Consider the following 19,913-nt stretch of genomic DNA (forward strand, 5'->3'; position numbering starts at 1 on the left):
CTCCAGGCTGTACTATTCAGCAGTCACATTGCTGTGACTATTTAAAATCAGTCACAGTCTGCTTTTTGCTGTCTGACCTCACTGAGGTTCTCAGCCCTGCCACAACTGAGATTGGCTGTCTTTTTGCTCTCTTTAGTATAGAAGGTTTGGTTATTTCTGGGAGAGGATATCCTTAAAGGTGTTGGGTTAGATTTGTGTTTTTAAATCTCATAAATTAATATAAACAACAGAAAAATCTGGAGCAGAGAGATTGGTAAACACTTACTATGTCTGACTTTCTGGGTGCTCTCTAACTGCTACTCAGGCAGGTGGATCTCTGTGTTTGGTGCCACGTGCCTCACAGATATTTTAATCTCTGCCCTGCACCTGATATGTTCAAAGGCTGTGAGTTTCTTTCTTCCCACACAGTTTTTGTGAGGAGCTCTGTCAACTTGAAATGAGGCAATGCAATTCCAATAGCAAGGCAGAAGGGAAGGATGCAGGGTGGAATGGATGCTCTTTCTTGGTGTATGTTTGGCGTGTGGATGACAAGGAGGTCAGAAGGAGTTTGAGTCATAAATCTCTCTTGGGTATCTCAGGAGAGCAGCAAGTCTTGCAGCAAGTTTGAAAATGTAAATGCTCCCAGAGATGCGTACTCACATCTCGTGGGCTGAAAAAGTTATCAGGGTCAGCCAGGAGATAAGAGTTGGAAACCACCCACCCCTTCCAGCTCCAGCACAAACCACCCCTGATTCATCTGGTTCTATGATTAAGTGCCCTAGAGAGCTGAACCAGCTGAAAAATAGAGCTTTTTCCCTGGGTTATTTTCCACCTGGAAAATTTCACAGCCCACTTTACTTGAAGAACACAGAAATGCTTGTATGGAGCACAGGGCTGAGCTGGACGCTCTCCAGGCAGCAGTGCTAATTCTGACTGCAGCCATGGCCTTTGGCTCCCTTCTCTTGTGTGTGAGGGGTGCTGAGGGCTGCTCAACAGTGCTGGGGTTGGCAGTGCCACCTCTTCTTGTTGGACACCTCTTGCTGCTGGACACCACATGTCCTCTCCTTCAGGAGTCCAAAGGAAATTAACCTGGGCAAAGAGCAACCAAAAAACTGCAGGGTTTTATTTATTTATTTATCCTTTCTTTTTTTTCTGGAGAGGCTTCCAGAATTCAACTGTGAAGCATCATTTTGTGATGGGAATATAAACCCCTTACCTTATGGCTGCTTCTCCCTATTAACTATCCACCATCCCCATCCCAGACAGCAAACTCAATACCAGGCTTTGTACCATATGTCTCTTTTGCAGCTGCAAGCAGAAAGCTTGGGGATCCTTTGATCATCTCTGACATCAAGAAGGGGAGTGTAGCACACAGGTGAGTGCAGGATTTTCCATCTCTCAAACCCACTGCAAAATGGCCTTCCATTATAGTTAGAACGTCTACCAGAGAAGCTGAATGTAGCCCAAGCAGCACCACTTGGGTCTGGATGTTTCCAGAATCCAAGGAGATCTCAGCACTAGAAGTTTTTCTTAGACCACAGTAGAGTTTGCAATAAAAATTGTCTGTATTGAAGTGAATAGAGTTGAGCTAATGGAGAAGATGACCAGGGCACTGATTTAGATGTGTGCTGAGTCTCTAGGAGATGGATGTTTAGCACTTAAGAGCATGTGGTAAATGGCTTCTTATATCCCAGGAGGTGCTATGGTTTATCAGGTAGTTTGCCATGTCTCAGCTCCTGCTTTGGTGAACAAAGTGAGTGAATTGTGAGCACTGGTGGAGAACTGTGCAAATAACTCAGGATTTATTGACTTCCCCTCTGATCCCAACACCTCATAGCAAGGCATTCAGAGGAATTTAGTGTGACTGTATGGCTTATTTCTAAGAGTGCTCATACAGGAGTTTCCATAAGGGGTAGAATATCTGTCAGTTAAACATCAGGCGTTTTCAGGGTTGTAGGTTACCCAGGATATTTGTCTAACCTTCCTAGCTGGTTCTGTCTGGATACATGCTCGACACAAATTTCCTCTCTTTAAAATTGCAGGTATCCCAGACTAAGCTCATGGTTGTTTTCCAGGAAAGATCAAGGACAGTAAAAAGTTAATATTGTCATTTCCACTGCAGAACTGAATGTGTGGTGGGATCTGAAAGGCAAATACAAATGTACTCTTAGTTTTCTTTTCCTCTCCATGTAGAACTGGCACCTTGGAGCCGGGAGACAAGCTGTTAGCCATTGATAACATCCGACTCGACAATTGCTCAATGGAGGATGCTGTGCAGATTTTAAGGCAGTGTGAAGACCTGGTCAAATTGAAGATTAGGAAGGATGAAGATAACTCTGGTACAGAAATCCTGATGCAAACTGGTGCCTGTCCACTGTAATGACATTTCCCAATAGGTAGTGCAAACTAACAAAGATAAGGGCTGCTGCTATCCAGTCACCACTTTCCAATTGATTATAGTCTATTTTTGTTATTCTGCCCTTAAGTGATGTCTGGAAGGTTAAAATCCTATTTGGTATGAGTGTCACCTAAGACTTCTGACTTTTGCTTCTAGATGCTTCAAGTCTTTCCTATGACTACTTTTTTTGGGAAATGAAAAGGATTCAGCATTCTTGTTTTCTCTTTCAGATGAGCAGGAAACAACTGGTGCTATTATCTACACGGTGGAGCTGAAGCGATACGGGGGCCCTTTGGGAATAACCATCTCTGGGACAGAGGAACCTTTTGATCCCATTGTCATTTCAGGCTTGACTAAACGAGGACTGGCAGAGAGGTGAGGTCTGGGGACAGAGCAGTTGAATTAAGAAGGGGTCTTGAACCATGCCAAATTTCCTCTGCTGTCCTAAACTCTTCTTTGGTGTCTTAATCTGCTAGGGAGGAAAGATGCTCTAAAGGTACCAAGTGACATGAAGAGGGTGGGGGGTGCTGTGGTATAGGGGCAATGAGAGAGACACTTAGGAAAAGTCAGACCCAGTGAGTCAGGTGAATTCTGCAGCCAGGAATACATATTTATTTCCCCCTCTTCCATAGGGGTGCTTCCTAGTTTGGGATTTGCCATGCACACCGTGTGTCAGCAGAGTGCCCAGCCTGCCTACAAAACCACCATAGACTCTGTCCAGGACTCGCCTGTTGGTAAACTGGCTTATGCCCATTGCAGTGCTGTGTCCTGCTGAAACCAAGGATCTCAGGTGTATTCTGACCTGTCCTTGCTTGCTGCTCAGTGTGTTACATGTGAGGTATCTCAGTGCAGGTTGGTGTGCCCAAGCATCAGACATTTATACTGAATAAATGTAGGAGCAGATTTACCTTCAGCTGCTGGGGAGGTTACTGTGTGCCTGGGTCTGAATATATGTGGATGTGTGGGACTTAAAGGATCAGGACATTCCTGAGAGTATAAGATGGAACTGAGTCATACACTCTATCTTAATTAATCTTTCTATATGGGAGCTGTGACTTGTAAATAGATATTTCAGCAGCCCTGACTCATGCTTCTCTGGGGGTCTCTTACTTTGTGCTGCAACAAAAAAAGCCCTGAACAAACTGGTGTAAAGTGCAAGACCTTGGGGATGTTTGACAGCAGATCTGGCCTTTTGGATTTTTCCATTTCAAGACCACACTCCCTCTTAGCTGGACTGTGAAACAGCTCCGTGTCCTTTACTGCATCGGGTCCCCAGAATTCTCAGCACACTGCTGTGCATTTCCATTGCTTCCCTTTGCTGCAGAATGCAGAAGGTCTGTGTCTCCTGGGAAGGAAGGGGATGGACTTAGTCATTAATGATTCTTCTCACTGGGGATTTTATATCACTGCCTGCCACCTTAGGGTTTGGTCTTCTTCCCTATAAAATAGTAGCCACAGGGTATCCAAGGTTTTTTCTATGAAGCACTTCTGTACTGTACCTGCAACCCAGCATGAGAGAGGTTAAGAACAGCCAGATCAAATGCTGTCAGGTGTCAGAAGACAGAATTGTACCTGTGTGGATCTCAGTTCCCTTTGCAATTCTATGGCTGCTCCTCCTTTGAACTCGGATGCACATTAGTGACTGCTGTGTCCAGAAATGTGCAGGCGAGCGCTGCAGTACCACTGAATTTTGATCAGGAGCCAGCAGGCAGTGAGGAGTGAAAAGCCTTGTGAGAAGAGTGATGGAGCTGTTCAGCATGTTCACTGTGGCTGAGTAGCAGATAACAGCATGGGGACAGAGCAGCACAGGGATGTCTCTGGTAACCTCGGCTCACTCTGGGGAGGGTGAGGAGCACTGAGATGAAGGCTGTTTGCAGGAAAGGTGCATTTTTTTCCCCTGTGAGTGAGAGAAGGGGATGACTTGACCTTGTCAAGGGAAGAGGGGTGCCCCTAGTGCTATCCTAAATTGTCCCTTTCCTGATGTCTCTACCACAGATGCCCTTAGCCAGGCTCTCATTAAAGGATGGGGATTTAAATCCAAATCCATGCACTGGCTGGAGCACAGAACATGGTTTGGCACAACTGACATGGGGTGGACCTGATCTCAATGTCTGATAACAGGAATCCACAGGCCATTCTTGTGGAGGCACAAGTGAAAGACTGCACAGCATTTTGGGCTGCTGACAGTGCGGGAGGCAGGGTGTCCTCTAGGATCTGTCACACATCTGTCTGTGGGTAACAGGCTGCCTAAGTCAAAAAGGCTTCAGAGTCAGATGATTTAGGTTTTGTTTTGACCTTGAACATTTTTTTTTCCTTGTGTCTGATCTTACAGAAACCTACAAAAGTATTTCAGGCTGGTAGATTGGTGTGGAGCTGTGACTCTCTCCCCTGTTACTCTCTGTGTCCCCTCCTTAAGTGCCTGCATATGGCTTAAGCCTGTGCCACAAGACTTGTGTTTTCCTTATTCTTGACCAAGGGAGTGTGCCTGAATACTGAATTCTGGTTGAGGTGTAATGGCTCTCCCAGAGCAATTTTTGGCTATTGCTGATATTTTAAAGTGCCAGACCAACCTTCTTTAGTGCCACCTGCTCAAGTAGATGGGGGTGGCTGTAGGAGAGTTTGGTCTAGGAGTATCCAGCACTAAGCCCCAGCACCAAGCCATGTTGGCAGGGAGGAAAAGGGATGGTGACCCTGCCCATGTGCGACGTTAATCCCTACAGTCTGCAGTCACCTCTTCCCCAGTGCTTGCTGAGAGGTTCTAGCAGCCCATTTTACATCTTTCCACTTACCTGTTACTCAATTCTGTTCTTGCATGTCCCCTCTGAGCAAGAAGGGACATGCAGCCCTCGGCTCCTTGGGCTGCTTTGTGTTCAAGGTGAGTTAAGGACTGTTGGTAGTAATGAAGAGGCACAAGGGTCACTAGCTGGAAACTTCTTTCTCTGTCAGTCCTGCTCACCTTCTGTCTGCATGGCCTCACAGGGGGGCCCTGAGAGGACTGGACTTTGGTTTGCTTTTCTCCCCTTTGAAGAAAAATACCTGGCTGAACATGGCCTTTCTCTTTAATTGTTTCTGTATTTTTCCCTGCTGAGAGACTTTCACAGTTACTGCAGAGCCATCATGTTGTTCAGGGTTGGGTGATTGGGCTGGTGTCTTGGATGGATGTGTCCCTGTGCTGGGTTCAGGGATACAGCAGGAAAACCTTGAATGCTGAAGCACTGCAGTGAGTTTACTTCTGTAAACTGCCAGCAGTTTAGCTTGATTTTTTTGACTTCAATAGATGAAATTTTAAGGCAAATACTCTGGTCCCAGTTTCATCTATAGTTTGAGTGCAGAAATGTTTGTTTCCCTGACAGCTTTTCCAGGAGGATTTGGGTGGGACAAGACGGACATCTAGTGGCTGGTGGGACCATCATGGCACTGCTGAGTATCTCAGCAGCAGCAGAAGCCACAGCCTGAGCAGTCCTGCCTTCTGCTGGGCTGCATTTCCTGATTTGATGTACTTATAGTGGATGCTTCACAGCAGTGTGTCTACATAACTTTGATATTTTGGGGAAAGCCAAGCAGTTGTTTTGTCTGCCTTGATATATCAAATTCCAGTTCTGCAGGAACTGTCTGCAGTCCAGTTTGGAGATGCAACCTGCCAAAAAGGACAAAAAGATACTGCAGTCCAGATTTGCATCTCCTCCTGACTCCATCATAAAGGTTCCTGATAGCACAACCTCCCGCAGTACTGGAGGAGGAGGTGGTTGCTCGTGTGTGCTGGCATTTGGGAGCTGGAGTGTGAGTTTGCAAAGCTCAGTCCAGCCAGTGGTGAGTGTGAGCTCCAGCCTTGGCAGTGGCTGTGGCAGTGGACAAATCCTACCCTGCCTGCTCTCCCCAGCACTTCACTGGGAAGAGGTAAAGTGATCCTTTGTCTGTGAGCAGAGGGGAAGGATGGAGAAGGAGGAGAATTGCCATGACTTGTCATTTCCTCATGCCTGTTGCTGAAGCCTGAGGATTTGTCTAGGTGAGAGCAATAGCCAGTGCTGGAAGGTGGCTGAGCAATAAAACACAACCTCTTCCCGAGCTGGTGGAGAAAGTCACAGGGGTGTAGCTGAGTAGGGTGAGCTTTAAGCATGTCATTAACTGCAGCTGGTTCAGCTCATGCTTGCACACACACGAGCAATTTTGTTGAGCTATTTTGGTTTGGGTTTTCTCCAATAGGTTTCTAGGTCTGTCTCATAATTTCTTTCCGTCAGGGTGAACATGTCCTTCTTCAGTTCCATGTTGGACTCCACATAGTGAAAATGCGGTGCTTTTAACCCCATTGCATTGAAATGTTTTGTCTCTAAGCTGGTCTGCATTCCCAGTTCCTGAGGGGCTTGGGATTTGAGGAAGGCATGGGTTCCCATGTGTATTTGTGTGTCTGTGCACATGGAAGTTGGGGAGGATCCAGACTCCTGGTATGTGGTGAAGAGGAAGTCACAGGTATAGAGTGTACCAAGAGGGAACAAAGACATATTTTAACGTGCTGAGAGTTAATTCCTTCAAGCAAGAGCTGAGTGTCCTGTTCTCCAGAGGAATTCTGGAGGAATTGCTTCTCTGGAGTTCCTGACTGTGCCTTTTCCCTCCAGAACCGGAGCCATCCACGTCGGAGACCGGATCTTAGCGATCAACAACGTGAGCCTCAAGGGCAAACCGCTGAGCGAGGCCATTCACCTGCTGCAGATGGCAGGAGAGACCGTCACCCTCAAGATCAAGAAGCAGACAGAGAGTGAGTTGAGGAGCTGGGGTGGGGAGGGGAAGGCTCACCCCAGCAGGGACCCTGGGCCGTGGAGCAGGCACTGCTGCGGGGTTTCTGTCCTGTTGTGGAAGGTGAGATGAGGCAGTGTGGTCATGGGCATGGCTGGACACAGTGGGAAAACATGTGTGTTTCTTGGACTTCAGACTCACAGATGAAAAAAAAAAAAAAAGGCAACCCAAAGCCTCTCTGTGGTGATGGGAAGAGATAAAACAGCAGGTTTATTGGCAATAGTAATTTTTAATTCAGATTGACACCTTGTACTGTTGTTGCCATTCCCTGTCTGTGTTGGTATTTCCCACGGAAGTTGCTTTTAGAAGTATAAGAATGTGGGAATTTTTTTTTTAAATATAACCCTGCTAAATGAGCAAGGAGACTGAGTTGGTAGAATCCATGAATTCCCCCCCCTCCCTCCCAATTTTAATTTAACTTTTTGAAAACAATTGGCAATAAATCTGTTACCCCTCTTTTCCTGGCTTGGGATTCTAAGATCATCTTTCAAAGCATTTAACTTCATTCTATGAATCCCCTTTTGGTTTCCCTGACAAGCTCCTGTGTCTTTGAAGCTGTTGTTGACATAGTATAAAAAAGCAGAAGCATACTTAGTCCTGGCAGGTCACTGTTTTATGGGGACAGAAGGGTGATTGGAAAAAAAGAGGGATCATGCATACTTTTCTCCCTGATTGCATGACCACAGCCAAGCAGAGGCTTTTTCATTAAATTCAGAGAGTACCAGGTGCCTGGCTTCATTCCAGTCTCTCCCACCCCCAGCATTTTCCTCCTTTTTTTGGTGGCATGCTTCTGCCGTCTGTAGATTTGCCTGGGCTTACCCAGCCAGTAGCCCAGAGTGCTGTGGGAATTAGAAGAAATCAAGAGAGAAACCTTTTCTAAGCAAGCATAACCCTTGGGATGCCTGTCCTGCATCTGAAAAAGTGGCATCACTCTTAAACATAGAACCTCTATAGACCTCAAAGGAGTTTGCAGATATGAGGCAATGCACCTGTTTTACAAATGGATGAGGACTGGGCAGGGAGTAGAGTTGTGGCAAATAGAAATAGAACTGGGGAGTTGATTCCTCTACAAGAAGCATCTCTTTCCCTGTAGCTAAATGTCCTGGTCTTTAGTCTGAAATGCTCTTTTCTCCCCCTGCTGACACTTAGCATTGTCACAGCCACTTGGTGAAATAATTGACATGCAAGTGCCTGTTGGAAACTCGTTAATCATTCTGAGAATGAAGCAGGTGTAATTGAAATTTCAAGGTAATCTTGAGTTAATCATGGTGAGCAATCTTCAGAAGGCTTGGAAAATAGGGACTTTGAGGACACCAGGCTTTGTTTGGCAAAATAATCTGTCCTCATTGACAAATGCAGACTTTCAGAGGGCTTTTTATCCCTCAAGTCAGAGATCCAGGGTGTGGATGGCTAACAAGATATGTAAGCGACAAGGACTTTAAAATATCCAGTACAAAGAAGTGCTTGTGCTGAGAAGCCATTCTTTGCATAGCTTTTGCTGGAAAGGAAATTTGATATAATGACAATAAGGGCTTGTTAGCACTAAAATAATGAAAGGGAAGGTCTGAGCTTCATCATTCACATTCAGCTCCCATTTTCCAATCACTGATCAGGGAAATTCAGCCTCAGAATACCACACCCAGGAATTCCACTGTTGTCACATGCGTGGAAGACTCTGGAGACCTCTGGAGAGGTGGTGGTTAGCATTGAGTTCTTGCAAGGTTGTACAGTTGTGGAAGAGGGCTATAACGTCAGCAGTGGTGGTTGTCATTGGAGTCTAATTAAAACATCTGTTTGTAGCCAAGTTTGCAGCCAGCACCTGCCCTGGTGCTGCTCTGAGTATAAAGGAGGCCCTCTGAATCCAGAGAAGCTACAGGGTATTGCTTGCAGGAGCCAACGCTTCTCTGGGCAGGGCTGTTTGGAGGAAGCTTCCAAAGGTACAGCAAGATGTGCTTGTGAATTGAGATTAGGTCCCAACTCTCTCATATGTGGTAATCCTCAAATCCCCATGGCCGCTCCTTGTATTCCATGTGCTAAAAAAACTCAGAAAGGCATTTTTTCTTGATTCTGCTTAAGATAAGAGCAATGCATTAAATCCTTTCAGCTTCATTGCACATGCCTTTCTCAGCTACTTTTGAAGAGCTAAAGAGGTAGTTTAAAGACTTACAGTACCTGGGCTTGCTCCCATGTCAGCACGAGCTTTTCCCTGAGGCTTGCTCTTCGTGCCTGCTAAAGAAGGATGTTCTGGTTGCAGAATCCTACCCCAAGAAGTCGGGGAGCTTAAACGAAGTAAGTGACCCAGAAGATGAGCTGACAGACTCCCAGAAAACTAGCAAGCTGTCTGAGATATACTCCACCACAATTCCGAGTGTGGACAATACTGTGGAGTCCTGGGATGGCTCTGCCATTGATGCTGGGTATGGAAGCCAAGGTAAGCCGGGGTTGTGTTTTCTTAGGGGTTTCTGTTCTGTCTGGGTCTTGTCTCTGAACATGAGCCAAAGCCTGTGGCCTGACCACATTTGTATGTCCTCTTGCTTCCAGAAGGGAACAAGATATATTTTAGAATCCACTCTTGTGATGCTTTGAGTTGGCGTATCTGTTTAGGCTTTTATTGGCATATTTGTTCTGGCTTATATGGCATCATATTGTTCTCATAATTTTCAAAACCTTTACAGCACTTTATAATTCACATAATCAGAGGCAGTATTCACTGGCCATATGTTTTACAGAGTATTTGGTCCATAGCTTACTTTTATTCCTCCAGAGAGGCCTTGTAGGACATAATAATCCTCTTCAGGATGTTTTAACATCCACTAGAATGTTTTGTGACTAGAAGCACTTGCTTAACAAAATAATTAAGGTAATACTGCAAGAAAGTATCTCTCTCTAGTGAGTGATCAGATAAACACGTGTCTTCAAGGTCAAGTTTATTCAGCTGTAGCTTCTAGCAGATGTGGAACTGGAGTGGAGGATACTCTAGTCATGGGAATATATTTTTACTTGGAGAAAAGCCCTGGAAAATAGTTACACCAGATTTAGTGATGTAAGCTAGCATTAGCCAGTGTTGAAACAAACCAAAATCCTGAATCAATGCACAACAGGAAACTGGTGGGAAAGCTCCTGTCCAGAGCAGAATGTGAGAACAGGGAGGGATGCTGCAGGGTGCTGCTGCAAAGTGTAAGTGTGCTGCACTCTGGCTGAGTTCAAAGGACAGCACTGCCCAAGTGTCTCTTTCCCCATCCCTGCATCTTCCTTCAGCCTCTGTTCATCTGAAGTCTTAATTTGGGAGCACAGTTGGGACTGAAGGCTTCATTAAGGAGTAATCCCCTGGCCTTCATAATGCTGCAATCCTTCTCCACCTAATTGAATGTTAACACAAGTTGGACACTGGGAAGTGATTGCTTTGCTGGTAAATTGAGAACAAGTAATTGAGCACAGCGCCCCAGGGAGCGGGGCTGGTGCCAAGTTGCCCAAGATCCACACACTGCGACTTTGCTTCAGGGGCTCTCTTGTCTTCCCTGGTAATTGCATTTGGCTGCATGGTGGTGCAGTGGTGCTGGTGCTGGAAGAGGGGTGCTGGAAGGTAGGGAGAAGGTCATGGATGGTTACCCGTGGGATGGCACAGAAACCTGGGAATCAAAGAGCCTGGAGATTGGGGGTTACACCCCAAATGGAGATCCAGAGATCAGGCTCTGCAGCCTTGTAGGTTTTTAGGTTTATCCACAGCAGCAGGACATGGCTCAAAGAAGGATTTTGGCAGGGAAGCTGTGCTGGGCCTGGTGGGAACATGCCACCAGGTGGCTCTGAATCCCAGGGATCCAACCCTTCTCTCTGGAAGGAGGAGGTGAATCTATAATGATTACAAGTGACTGCTCTGGACATGTGTCCCTGTGCCCAGCCCAGACCTGCTGCCCAGCCACTGCAGGGAGCTGTGTCCAGGGCCCCTGTCCTGCTCTGGCAGACAGTGAGGGCTTCCCACTGCCGTAAGATGTTGGCAAGCAATTTTCCTGGGGCTTTCTCCAGAGAAGTCTAACCTTTAGAAACACACAGAGGAAACAACAAGTTAAATGAAATAACAGGCCTTGGCATTTTCAGAGAAAGTGTTGGCATTGTCTTTGGGTATTTTCAGTGCTCTTAACTATTTAGGACATCAGGTCTCCCTTAATTACATGTTTCTCCATTACTTCTTCCTGTTTGCTTGGCACAGCGTGTGATGGGAGTATAGGGTATTTCTTGGAAAGGCTCTGAGGATTTCTCTGAAACACTGAATGGGCAGTAGGAGGTGGGCAGGGGACTTAGGGGATTTATTTCTACTGCAGATGGCACTGACACTGCTGAGGAATTATCTGTTTTGGAAGTTTTCTGTTTAGGCATCTTCTCATGAGACTTGAGGTTCTTGTGACTTGACAGTGATGGATTCTCATCTCTGGAGAAAGACACTGCAGTATAGAAAAGTCCATGGGGGCAGATGTAGTGAAACATGTCTGATTTCATACTAAGTCTGTATTGATCTCCTGTCAAATGTGATACAGATGATTCTCTGCTCTCAAGCCAGCAGAGTTTTTAATCCTATTCCTTGCCTTTCACACACATGTCCCTGAAGCATCTTCCTGTACCTGCACCAGCTGATCCCAAAGGTATGGGAATTCTGAGAGACCGGCTGGCAGTTCTTAGGATTAAGAGCTGATTCTTCCTCATTACCACCACTGAGGGAAGCTTGTCAGGATCTTCCCTTTGCCCTTTGAAGAACTTGTTTTATTTAAAGGTGGCTGATTCAACAACATAATTTCTGCTGGGTTCAGTGTGGAAACAGGAGCTATTAACCACAGCTGGCACCAGCTGGAGGCAGGATCTGCGTCTGTGTGTGTGTGTGTACTCCCAGGTCTGTGGATCCCAGACCCACACCATAAAACTACTGAGAAGCAGGGGAGAAATGGGACATCCCACATCAGCATCCTGAGAAGCTGCTTTGGTTAAAGTCAGAAGAGACTGGAAGAACTGCTTTTGGATGACTGAGATGGAAAGTGTACAGTCCACGTGACCTCACTTTTGGGACATAGGGAAGGAGGCTCTCCAGGCTCTGTTCTACTCCATTTGGGGTTTCTGACTAAGTATTACCCTCTCTCTTCCTCCACTCCTTCTTGCCTTCCCTAGGTACGTACATACCCCAGGCTGCCGGCATAGCCCTCCATCCACACGAGTGGAGACACAGCAGGCAAAAGAGCAGCACCCCTCCAGCAGACCCCAGGAAAAGCTACCCCTACATGGATGGAAGCTTCAGTGAAGATGACTGGGACAAGCCCAGCAGGTATGGAGCGGTGGGAGGAGGCAGGGAGGTGTTTGGAAGTATGGATGTCAAGGCGCAAGAACAAGGGGGGCGTGGGAATGAGATGGAGTGGCCAGTAATGTCCCACTTGGCATCAGACAGCCATGGGGAAGGATGATGGTGGTGCACCAGCTGTGTTGGGCCACCTCCACATTGCTAGGTTACCCTGAGTGTAGCTCTGTGACAGCTCTGCCATGGCCAGGTGACATTTTGTGTTTGGAGTTAGGGTGGTCTCAGCTGCATGGACCACAGGTTCCTATCATGGTTCTTACTCCTACCACGTAAAGGCTGCAGTATTTTCATAGTTTAGGTGTAATAAATAGATATGGTCAGGGCTATCCCTGTATGTGCAGGCCTAGATGAGGCTTCACACCAGCTCAGTGCCACAAAGCAAAAGAGGCCAACCAAACTCTGCACTGGAGGACCAGTGTAAAGTTGCATATCCATGTTAAAATCTACCAAAACTGTGGCTGGATTCTCTCTCCATCACACTTTGGCCCTTCCAACACCTCAAACAAAGCTACACTAAGTGAACATGGTCAAATGAATCCCCCAGCTCAGTCAGCATGTGAAAAATGGCCTCAGCATCTCCTGAGGCCAGGGGAGCAGCTGCAGCTGCCCTGTGCTTTGGGTGAAAATCCTGCTGGATCTGCCTTGGCCACAGGCTGCCCCTCACTGGGCCACAATAATGGAAAAGCCCCATTGCTTCAAAACTTTCCTCCCCTCAACATCCTCCAGAGTCCCCACAGTTGTGTGTGTTGTGTTGTTACTGTCGGTTCTTTTTCTCCTATTTTTTTTTCCTTAACTTTTGTTTGTCCAAACAAAACCCTTAGAACATCTCATGGCCATTTCCACCTATTTAAAGATGATCAAGCTGGCAGGAAGGCTGGCAGCGCCGGACACTTTGTTCTTGTTTTGCCTCTCAGCGAGAGCCAGCTCACAGAGGTCACTGATCCCTCCCGGCGAGGCTGCTGGCAGCTGAAGTTGGCAAATTTGAGCCCTTGAAACCCCCGTGTCCCTAATGAGGATTCCAAGCCCTGATGTCAAAGTGCAAGTGAGATGGTTCATGCCGCTGAGCCCTCTTTATATTAAAGAGAAAAACAAACCCTGACAGCCTTTAGCCTGGAAGAACCTGCTGACCCAGTGATGTGGGAGCCCATTCTGATTCATCTGTGTCCTGGATGTGTTTTTGTATTGCTGATCTGAGAGGCAAGACTGGTAACTAGAAGGGACATGTGCCTCTTTGGGAACCTGGGAGCAGAGGAAGGAAATGAGTAAGGGGAAAAAATAAAAAAATTCCCTTTTTGGGGAAATTTTGGTTTGTTTTTATAAAGTCTTGCTGGGTGTTTATTTGACCTTTCTGCCTGGCATAAATGCTACTATCCTTTAAAAGCTGATGAAAGATAGGGGGTGAATTTAAAATACAATAAACCATGTCATGTACTGCTCTCTTCAGGAAGTCCATGATCCCACAAGGAACAAAAGGGTGTGTGAGTAAGTTTCTCCCTGCTTCAGACTCCCATCTAAACCAGTGGATCAAAAGGAAAGTGTGTGCTAAAGACTTTGCAGTTGTTAAACATCTGGAAAAAGACCGAGGGGTCATTGTATATTTAATGGAGGCCAAGCTCTCTGTGGCATGTACTCAAGTAAAATGTTTGACTTTGCTGAGTGGCTCTTGTGAATGAATGTCCCTTCCTGTCTGTGGAGCTGAAGACCATTAAACCATGCAAGATATCACCACATGGTGCAGAGCTGGAGCATCACCCATGAAACTCCTTATAAAACATGTATAAGATGCATTAGGGCTGCTCCAATATCACTGTCCCCTTGGGGCTCTTCCCATGACTCATTAGTGGGTTTATCATGATCTTGATTTAACACCACAGAGAGTTTCCTGCAAGAGGCTTCTGTTAAACAGAGAACTGGTGGTCTGAGTTTTGCAGTCGGGTGTAGTGTCCAGCATCACCTGCTTTTTTGTTCAGAGGATTTCACCATGTTTAATTGCCATTTGATTTAGAGATATGTGAATTGACCCTGGCTTGTGGTCAGAGATTAAAAGTGCTAAAACTGCTAAGGTGGGGAATTGCAGAACCCCCAAGCACACAGTGGTCAAATTAACGTGTGTTTGTACCAGCTTGAGAGAGGTTCTCTCTAACCTTACTCTCTGTTGTAGACAGAAATGGTGGCAAACTTTACACAGCTGTAAGTGCCAAGACTGCTATACAGCAAAAAAAAGAGAGACCTCCTGAAAGTAACAGTTCCCTGGCCATCCCAAAGCAAATGAAACTCGGTTTGTATGGGTTGTACATGACACTGTTGATTCTGCTGGCTGTAGTGTGTGTTTGCTTGTCCAGCCCAGGGCAGTCATTTTTATATACATCTTTGCATTATTTACTCTCATAGAGACCTAATGTATTTATCATTTTCTCACCATGTCTGTTACCCTCTGTGTTTTTCTCTCTCTTCTCAGGTGTTCTGTGTCTCAGATCTGAGCTCTATCCCATCAGCCTTTGTACTAACAGTCTCTGAGGCTCCTGGTTTACCCATAACGCATCCTTTTTTCTTTCACTTCTCTATTTCACCAAAAGGTCTTCCTAAACCTACAATCTTCCTACAGGCACTTTTTAATTTACCCTTTGAACTTTGACATTACTACACCAACTTAATGCTTCCTTTGAAGGACACTTGCCCCGTTAGTAAATGCATGGAGGTCTCGTATGTGGACTCTTGTTTGAAAAGTTCATATTGTTTGCTTTTGTATATGAAGACTCTTCAAGTCTGCTTTTACTGGTGAGACACTTGCTGTAGCCTTGCAGCTTTCACCCCGCTGCAGAAGAGTGCTGACAATATTTGGTTCCTACGTTACAACAGATACCCCAACCGCCAAAATGGCCTTGAGACCACTCATGAGGACAATTTTTGGCGTGTTTTTGGAGAAGCTTTGGAGGATTTGGAAACATGTGGCCAGTCTGAACTTTTGAGGGAGATTGAGGTAAATCACTTTCTGAATTTGTTGCTGACCTGACTGTTTTGCTCTTTCCATAAATGTTAGATCGTTTCCCCAGAAGTTACTTGCCCATAACATCCCTGAGATGCCGGTGGTGTGAAGAAGGGTTTGGGTTTAATTCCTGCCAGGTTTGGGTTTAATTCCTTTGTGCTAATGGGTAGCTCTGCCTCATTAGACAGCTGCTTGCGTGTGCTCTTTCCCTGAGCCCATGTCTTGCCTGCCAGGAACTCCACACCCTTTTCACGAACCGTTGCTGGCCAATAATCTTCACATGATCTTGGCAAGCCTTCCCTATCCAGTGGTAAACCTTCTGCTTGGAAAAATATTGTCTGTCCAAAGCACTTGAAGGCCAAGCAAAAGGAGCCCCACAGACCCCCACTGGGACTGAAGCCTCGGCTTCAAGTGCTGACAGGCACACGTACCTTGCATTCAGCTGTCACTCTGCCGGAAACTGTTTTAGTGAAATAGGTAATTGGAAGCTTTTCAGCCAGCCTTCCCCATGGAAAAATCTGAGAAAGTAATTGCTTCCTGCAGAAATAAAGGTGTTTCCTCTCTTCACAAACCACTTTCTCTTTTCGTTATCCAAAACGCTTTGGAGGTCATGTTATTGTGTCCGGTTATAGGATGAGGACCCTGGATTTCTAAGTCATGGGATGCAAATAAAGGGCCCCCTTGAGACTGTGAGCAGCAGGAAGCAAATCTGCCTGGCAGGATGGGGCCTGTGCTGCTCCCTTCCCTAGTTCAGCTCCCACAGCCTGAACGAAGGAGGAGGACCCCAAAAGACCATCTCTCCCTGTGCCCTCCAGGTGCAGAGGACTGGGGAGAACTCTCTGGGTCATGCTCTCCATAATTCCCAGTGGGACTGGTTTTATGTACACTTGCATATTGTGGAGGCTTCAGAGAAAAAAAGGCAACTTCTGAATAATTGAAGGTCGAAGAGGAAAGTCCTGTTTTGGTTTGTATTGTGACAAGCAAGGGACTTGCTAATTGTCCTTTCCTCCTTGATCCTTAGCAACTGTAAGTAGAGGAGGAAATCTCAATTAAATTTATTGTGCTGAAGCATGGAATGCTGTTTTTATTATCTTAACTGCTTAAGAAAATGCTGACTTTAAAAAACCCCACAACACACTCAAAATCCCAAATCCCCAGCCCTCTCAGACAATAACTTTTTCCCTTGATCACTTATTTCCTGGATCTGAATGTATTTAGAAAAGAGTTTAGGCAGCTATTCTCAACCTTTCTGAATAGCAGTTGCTGACTGCTTAAGAGAAAGTAACTCTCTAAAATGATGCACAAATATTTCTTTTCTGCTGGTATATAAATGGAAAAGATGGGATTTGTAGGACTCTCATTTGTTTTCCAGGGATCTGTGGTGCAATTGCTGTTTTATGCTGTTTGGAGCTTTGATAGTTATAGAAATGTTTTTAAACATATAAAGGAATCTTGCTGAAAGCTGAGCACCTCCAGGGTTTCTGTGTATTAAGCATGTTTCTAAAATATTTTGAAAGTTTGGAGGACAGAAGGGAAGTGTTTTCATTTTAGCAGGAATCTGTTGGGTTCAACTCCCCTATTATCAAATCCAAAATACTACTGATCCATTCCTCCCTCTCCATGTGCTCAGCCTTTGTGAAGTGTGCTGTGGGATCTGCAGCCCTCACTGGGGATTGCTTAGCCCCAACACTCGGCCTCCTGTGATTTTATGATGGTCAGAGATTTTATTTGTTTGTATTAAAAAAAAAAAAAATTGGCCCTTCGTAATTTGCTATTAAGTAAGAAGAAGAGTCATGCAAGGTGACCCATGAGAGCCTAGAAACAGGTTCACACCCATCAGAATCCAGTTCCAGGCTACGAGTATGGGAAGAAACTGGCTTTTCCCAGTAAAGTGTGTGTCTTTGCTTTGTTTTGAGGGCAGCCAAAATATGGGAAAAATAATGCAGAGCAGCCACAGGTTGAAGAAATCTGAAATTGCTTTTTGCACTAAACCTAAAGCTTATGGAGAAACTTTAGGAAATTGCTTATGATGCTGCAAGGAGGATTTAAATGCTGTGAAGATGGAAAAGGAGTCCAGTGCTCTTGGGTCCTGGTTGGTTGTGGTATTTGCAGCCTCTGGGGCAGGGCAGTGGCATGGTGTGCACAGACCTTTCTTTCTCCCTGGCTCTGCAGTGCTGGGGCAGCACAGCACAGCACCCTGGGAGCTGAGGCTACCCGAGGGCAGTGACCAAATGTACCCTGGCTGGCTGTGCTGTTTGTTATCTGCCTTTCAAGTATGTGGTAAGTCAGTGTCCTTCCATGTAACAGGTGTTTGAGTTTTGCCCAAACTTTAGCTGATCAAGTCATGTGTGAAGACCTGAAAAGTGCAAACATGAAAGGTTTTCTGTATTTTATCCAACACTTTTAAGGATAATGTGGGTAGTGGTGGCATTTTCCTACTGCCACCATAATTCACTTTATTTGCCTTTGTTGCACCTTGGAGCAAAGAGCTGGAGGGTCTTGATTAGAGATTTAGTTGGATGATATTTCCCCTGTGCACAGAAGCAATTGCTCTTTGACTTGCCACCTTTAGTGTTGAAGGATTTTGCTGTCTGCTCCATACCTTTCCTTTAATTTCTTCTACCTTTATACATTTATTGGCACTTCAGTCCCTTTGAACTTGAACTTTAAAATTACAGGTTTCATTACACTGTTTAAATGGACTCTATGACCTGGAGCCAGCTGAGGTTCCACAGACTGGATGCTTGACTCCTTCGTTAGCTTTGATCAAAATAATCTCATTAGTGAAAAGCATTGCCAAATGGAATCGAATCTACTTAGGGGCATCTTTTAATGGATGTTATCAAAGATGACCAGGCTTAAATACTACTTAATTTCATATTTTTAACTCAATTTTGCTCAGTGACAGCTCCTATTTACTGGTAGATAAAATCCTAAATTTTGTGCTGAATTGCCCTCAGTGGAGTCCAAGGCATTGAGTCCCCTGGGCCATTGCCAGCACTGTGTGATGCTGGAGAGCCTGCCAAGGTAGGCTGGAGAACCAGGCTGACACTGGCTCCTCTGGGAGCTCCCTGAGAATGGAATATTTGTCCTCCTTAACTCAAGATGGTTCATGCACAGGATGAGGCTTGCCTGGCCCAGTTGGTGTAGAAGGGGTCATGGAAAAATAAGGCAGAGCTTCACAAATGCTACCTTCAGCTTGAGCTCTCTGTTGGGGTGGGGGTGGAAAGCATGAAGTGGCTCAGCCATAGACCTGGAAGCAAGCTCCCAAGGTCTGGAAATGGCTCTTACAGCCAACAGGAAGAGCTTCTTGGTACATTCTGATGAATGAGAGCAGTGGTGCCGCCGTGTTGTCTGTGGCGCTTCTGCGGCCGCGTGGTCCAGCTCTTCCTGCTGCTGACTCAGCAGTGACGTTGTGCCCTCGCCCTGCAGGCGTCCATCATGACAGGGAGCGTGCACAACCTGGGCTTGGAGAGCAGCAAGCTGCTCCTGGACTCTGTCAACCCCTCGGGAATGAGCCCACTGAGGAAAGCCAACCCCAGCTGCACCGATGGACAAACTGAGAGCAGCAGCTCCCCTGCCAAGAAGAATGAGAGGAATCTGGATATGAAGAAGATTGAGAAGGAGATGCAGGAAATCATGTCCCCGACCCCCCTTGAGTTTCACAAGGTTTGTGTCGCCAAGGGTGGGTGTAACTGTGGTGCTGCAGTACCTCAATGCTTAAAGCTATAGAACCTTTGCAACCTTGCAAGAAATCTCCTCTGCTCAGAGGGACCCCCAGAAATTGGTCCTTGTTAAAGCTGGCCCTCACCAAGGTCTGCAGCAAAGGTTTCCAGAAGGTCAGATTAAGATGAAGGAGCCCCTTCAGAAGAGTAGTGGGATTTAGCTGCCATCATTCAGCAGGGTTCAAACCTGGACTTTGCTGTTTCTCTTCATATATAAGATTTCCAGGTCCTTGTGTTTTGGCATTTGTTAATTGGTGCTACAGATAAAAGTGAGAGAGCTCAAAGTATGGCCCCCTGGAGACCCATCAGCCCTTTTCCTGTGGTACACTCCATTTAGAAGGCACTTCTCAAACAAAAAACTGCTTACTTCCCTCCGCTTCCTCTCCACTTCAGTGATGGGATACTGGTTTGATTTCAGCATCCAGCTGAATGTAACCAGTTTAACCATTGTGCAAGGCAATGGTAATTAGGAAAAGTAATTAACTGTAGAAGCTGCTGATGTAGAATGCAAGCAGGGAAGGGAGCTGGAGAGGTTTCAAAAATTTGATTGCTTTTTTCTTTCCTAATGTGACTTCAGAATGAAACCTGCAGTTATGCTAGCTGGAAAAAACAACTTTTTCATGTTTGATCTGCTTTTGCCCTTCAGGGCATGGCAAATGTGTCTTTAAATAAAACTCCTTGGTACCTGAAGGCAAA

At 45.8% G+C, this 19,913-nt stretch overlaps 1 protein-coding gene across 5 annotated transcripts in view; it reads left to right on the forward strand.

Annotated features, from left to right (window-relative positions):
• The window catches only part of GRIP2 (glutamate receptor interacting protein 2), a 247,055-nt gene that overhangs the window by 221,531 nt on the left and 5,611 nt on the right, over nucleotides 1–19,913 (forward strand). For 4 of the 5 annotated variants that reach the window (XM_030282773.4, XM_072935061.1, XM_030282772.4 and 1 more), the window contains exons 15-22: nucleotides 1,288–1,354; nucleotides 2,173–2,318; nucleotides 2,608–2,752; nucleotides 6,991–7,130; nucleotides 9,423–9,599; nucleotides 12,323–12,476; nucleotides 15,366–15,486; nucleotides 18,925–19,161. In XM_030282773.4, coding sequence (XP_030138633.4) covers nucleotides 1,288–1,354; nucleotides 2,173–2,318; nucleotides 2,608–2,752; nucleotides 6,991–7,130; nucleotides 9,423–9,599; nucleotides 12,323–12,476; nucleotides 15,366–15,486; nucleotides 18,925–19,161 — 1,187 coding nt within the window. Of the gene's footprint in view, nucleotides 1–1,287; nucleotides 1,355–2,172; nucleotides 2,319–2,607; nucleotides 2,753–6,990; nucleotides 7,131–9,422; nucleotides 9,600–12,322; nucleotides 12,477–15,365; nucleotides 15,487–16,307; nucleotides 16,561–18,924; nucleotides 19,162–19,913 lie in introns of those variants that run through there. The other variant, XM_041718658.2, reaches the window with a different exon arrangement.

Source organism: Taeniopygia guttata, chromosome 12 (assembly GCF_048771995.1).
Source record: "Taeniopygia guttata chromosome 12, bTaeGut7.mat, whole genome shotgun sequence".
Classification (NCBI taxonomy): domain Eukaryota; kingdom Metazoa; phylum Chordata; class Aves; order Passeriformes; family Estrildidae; genus Taeniopygia; species Taeniopygia guttata.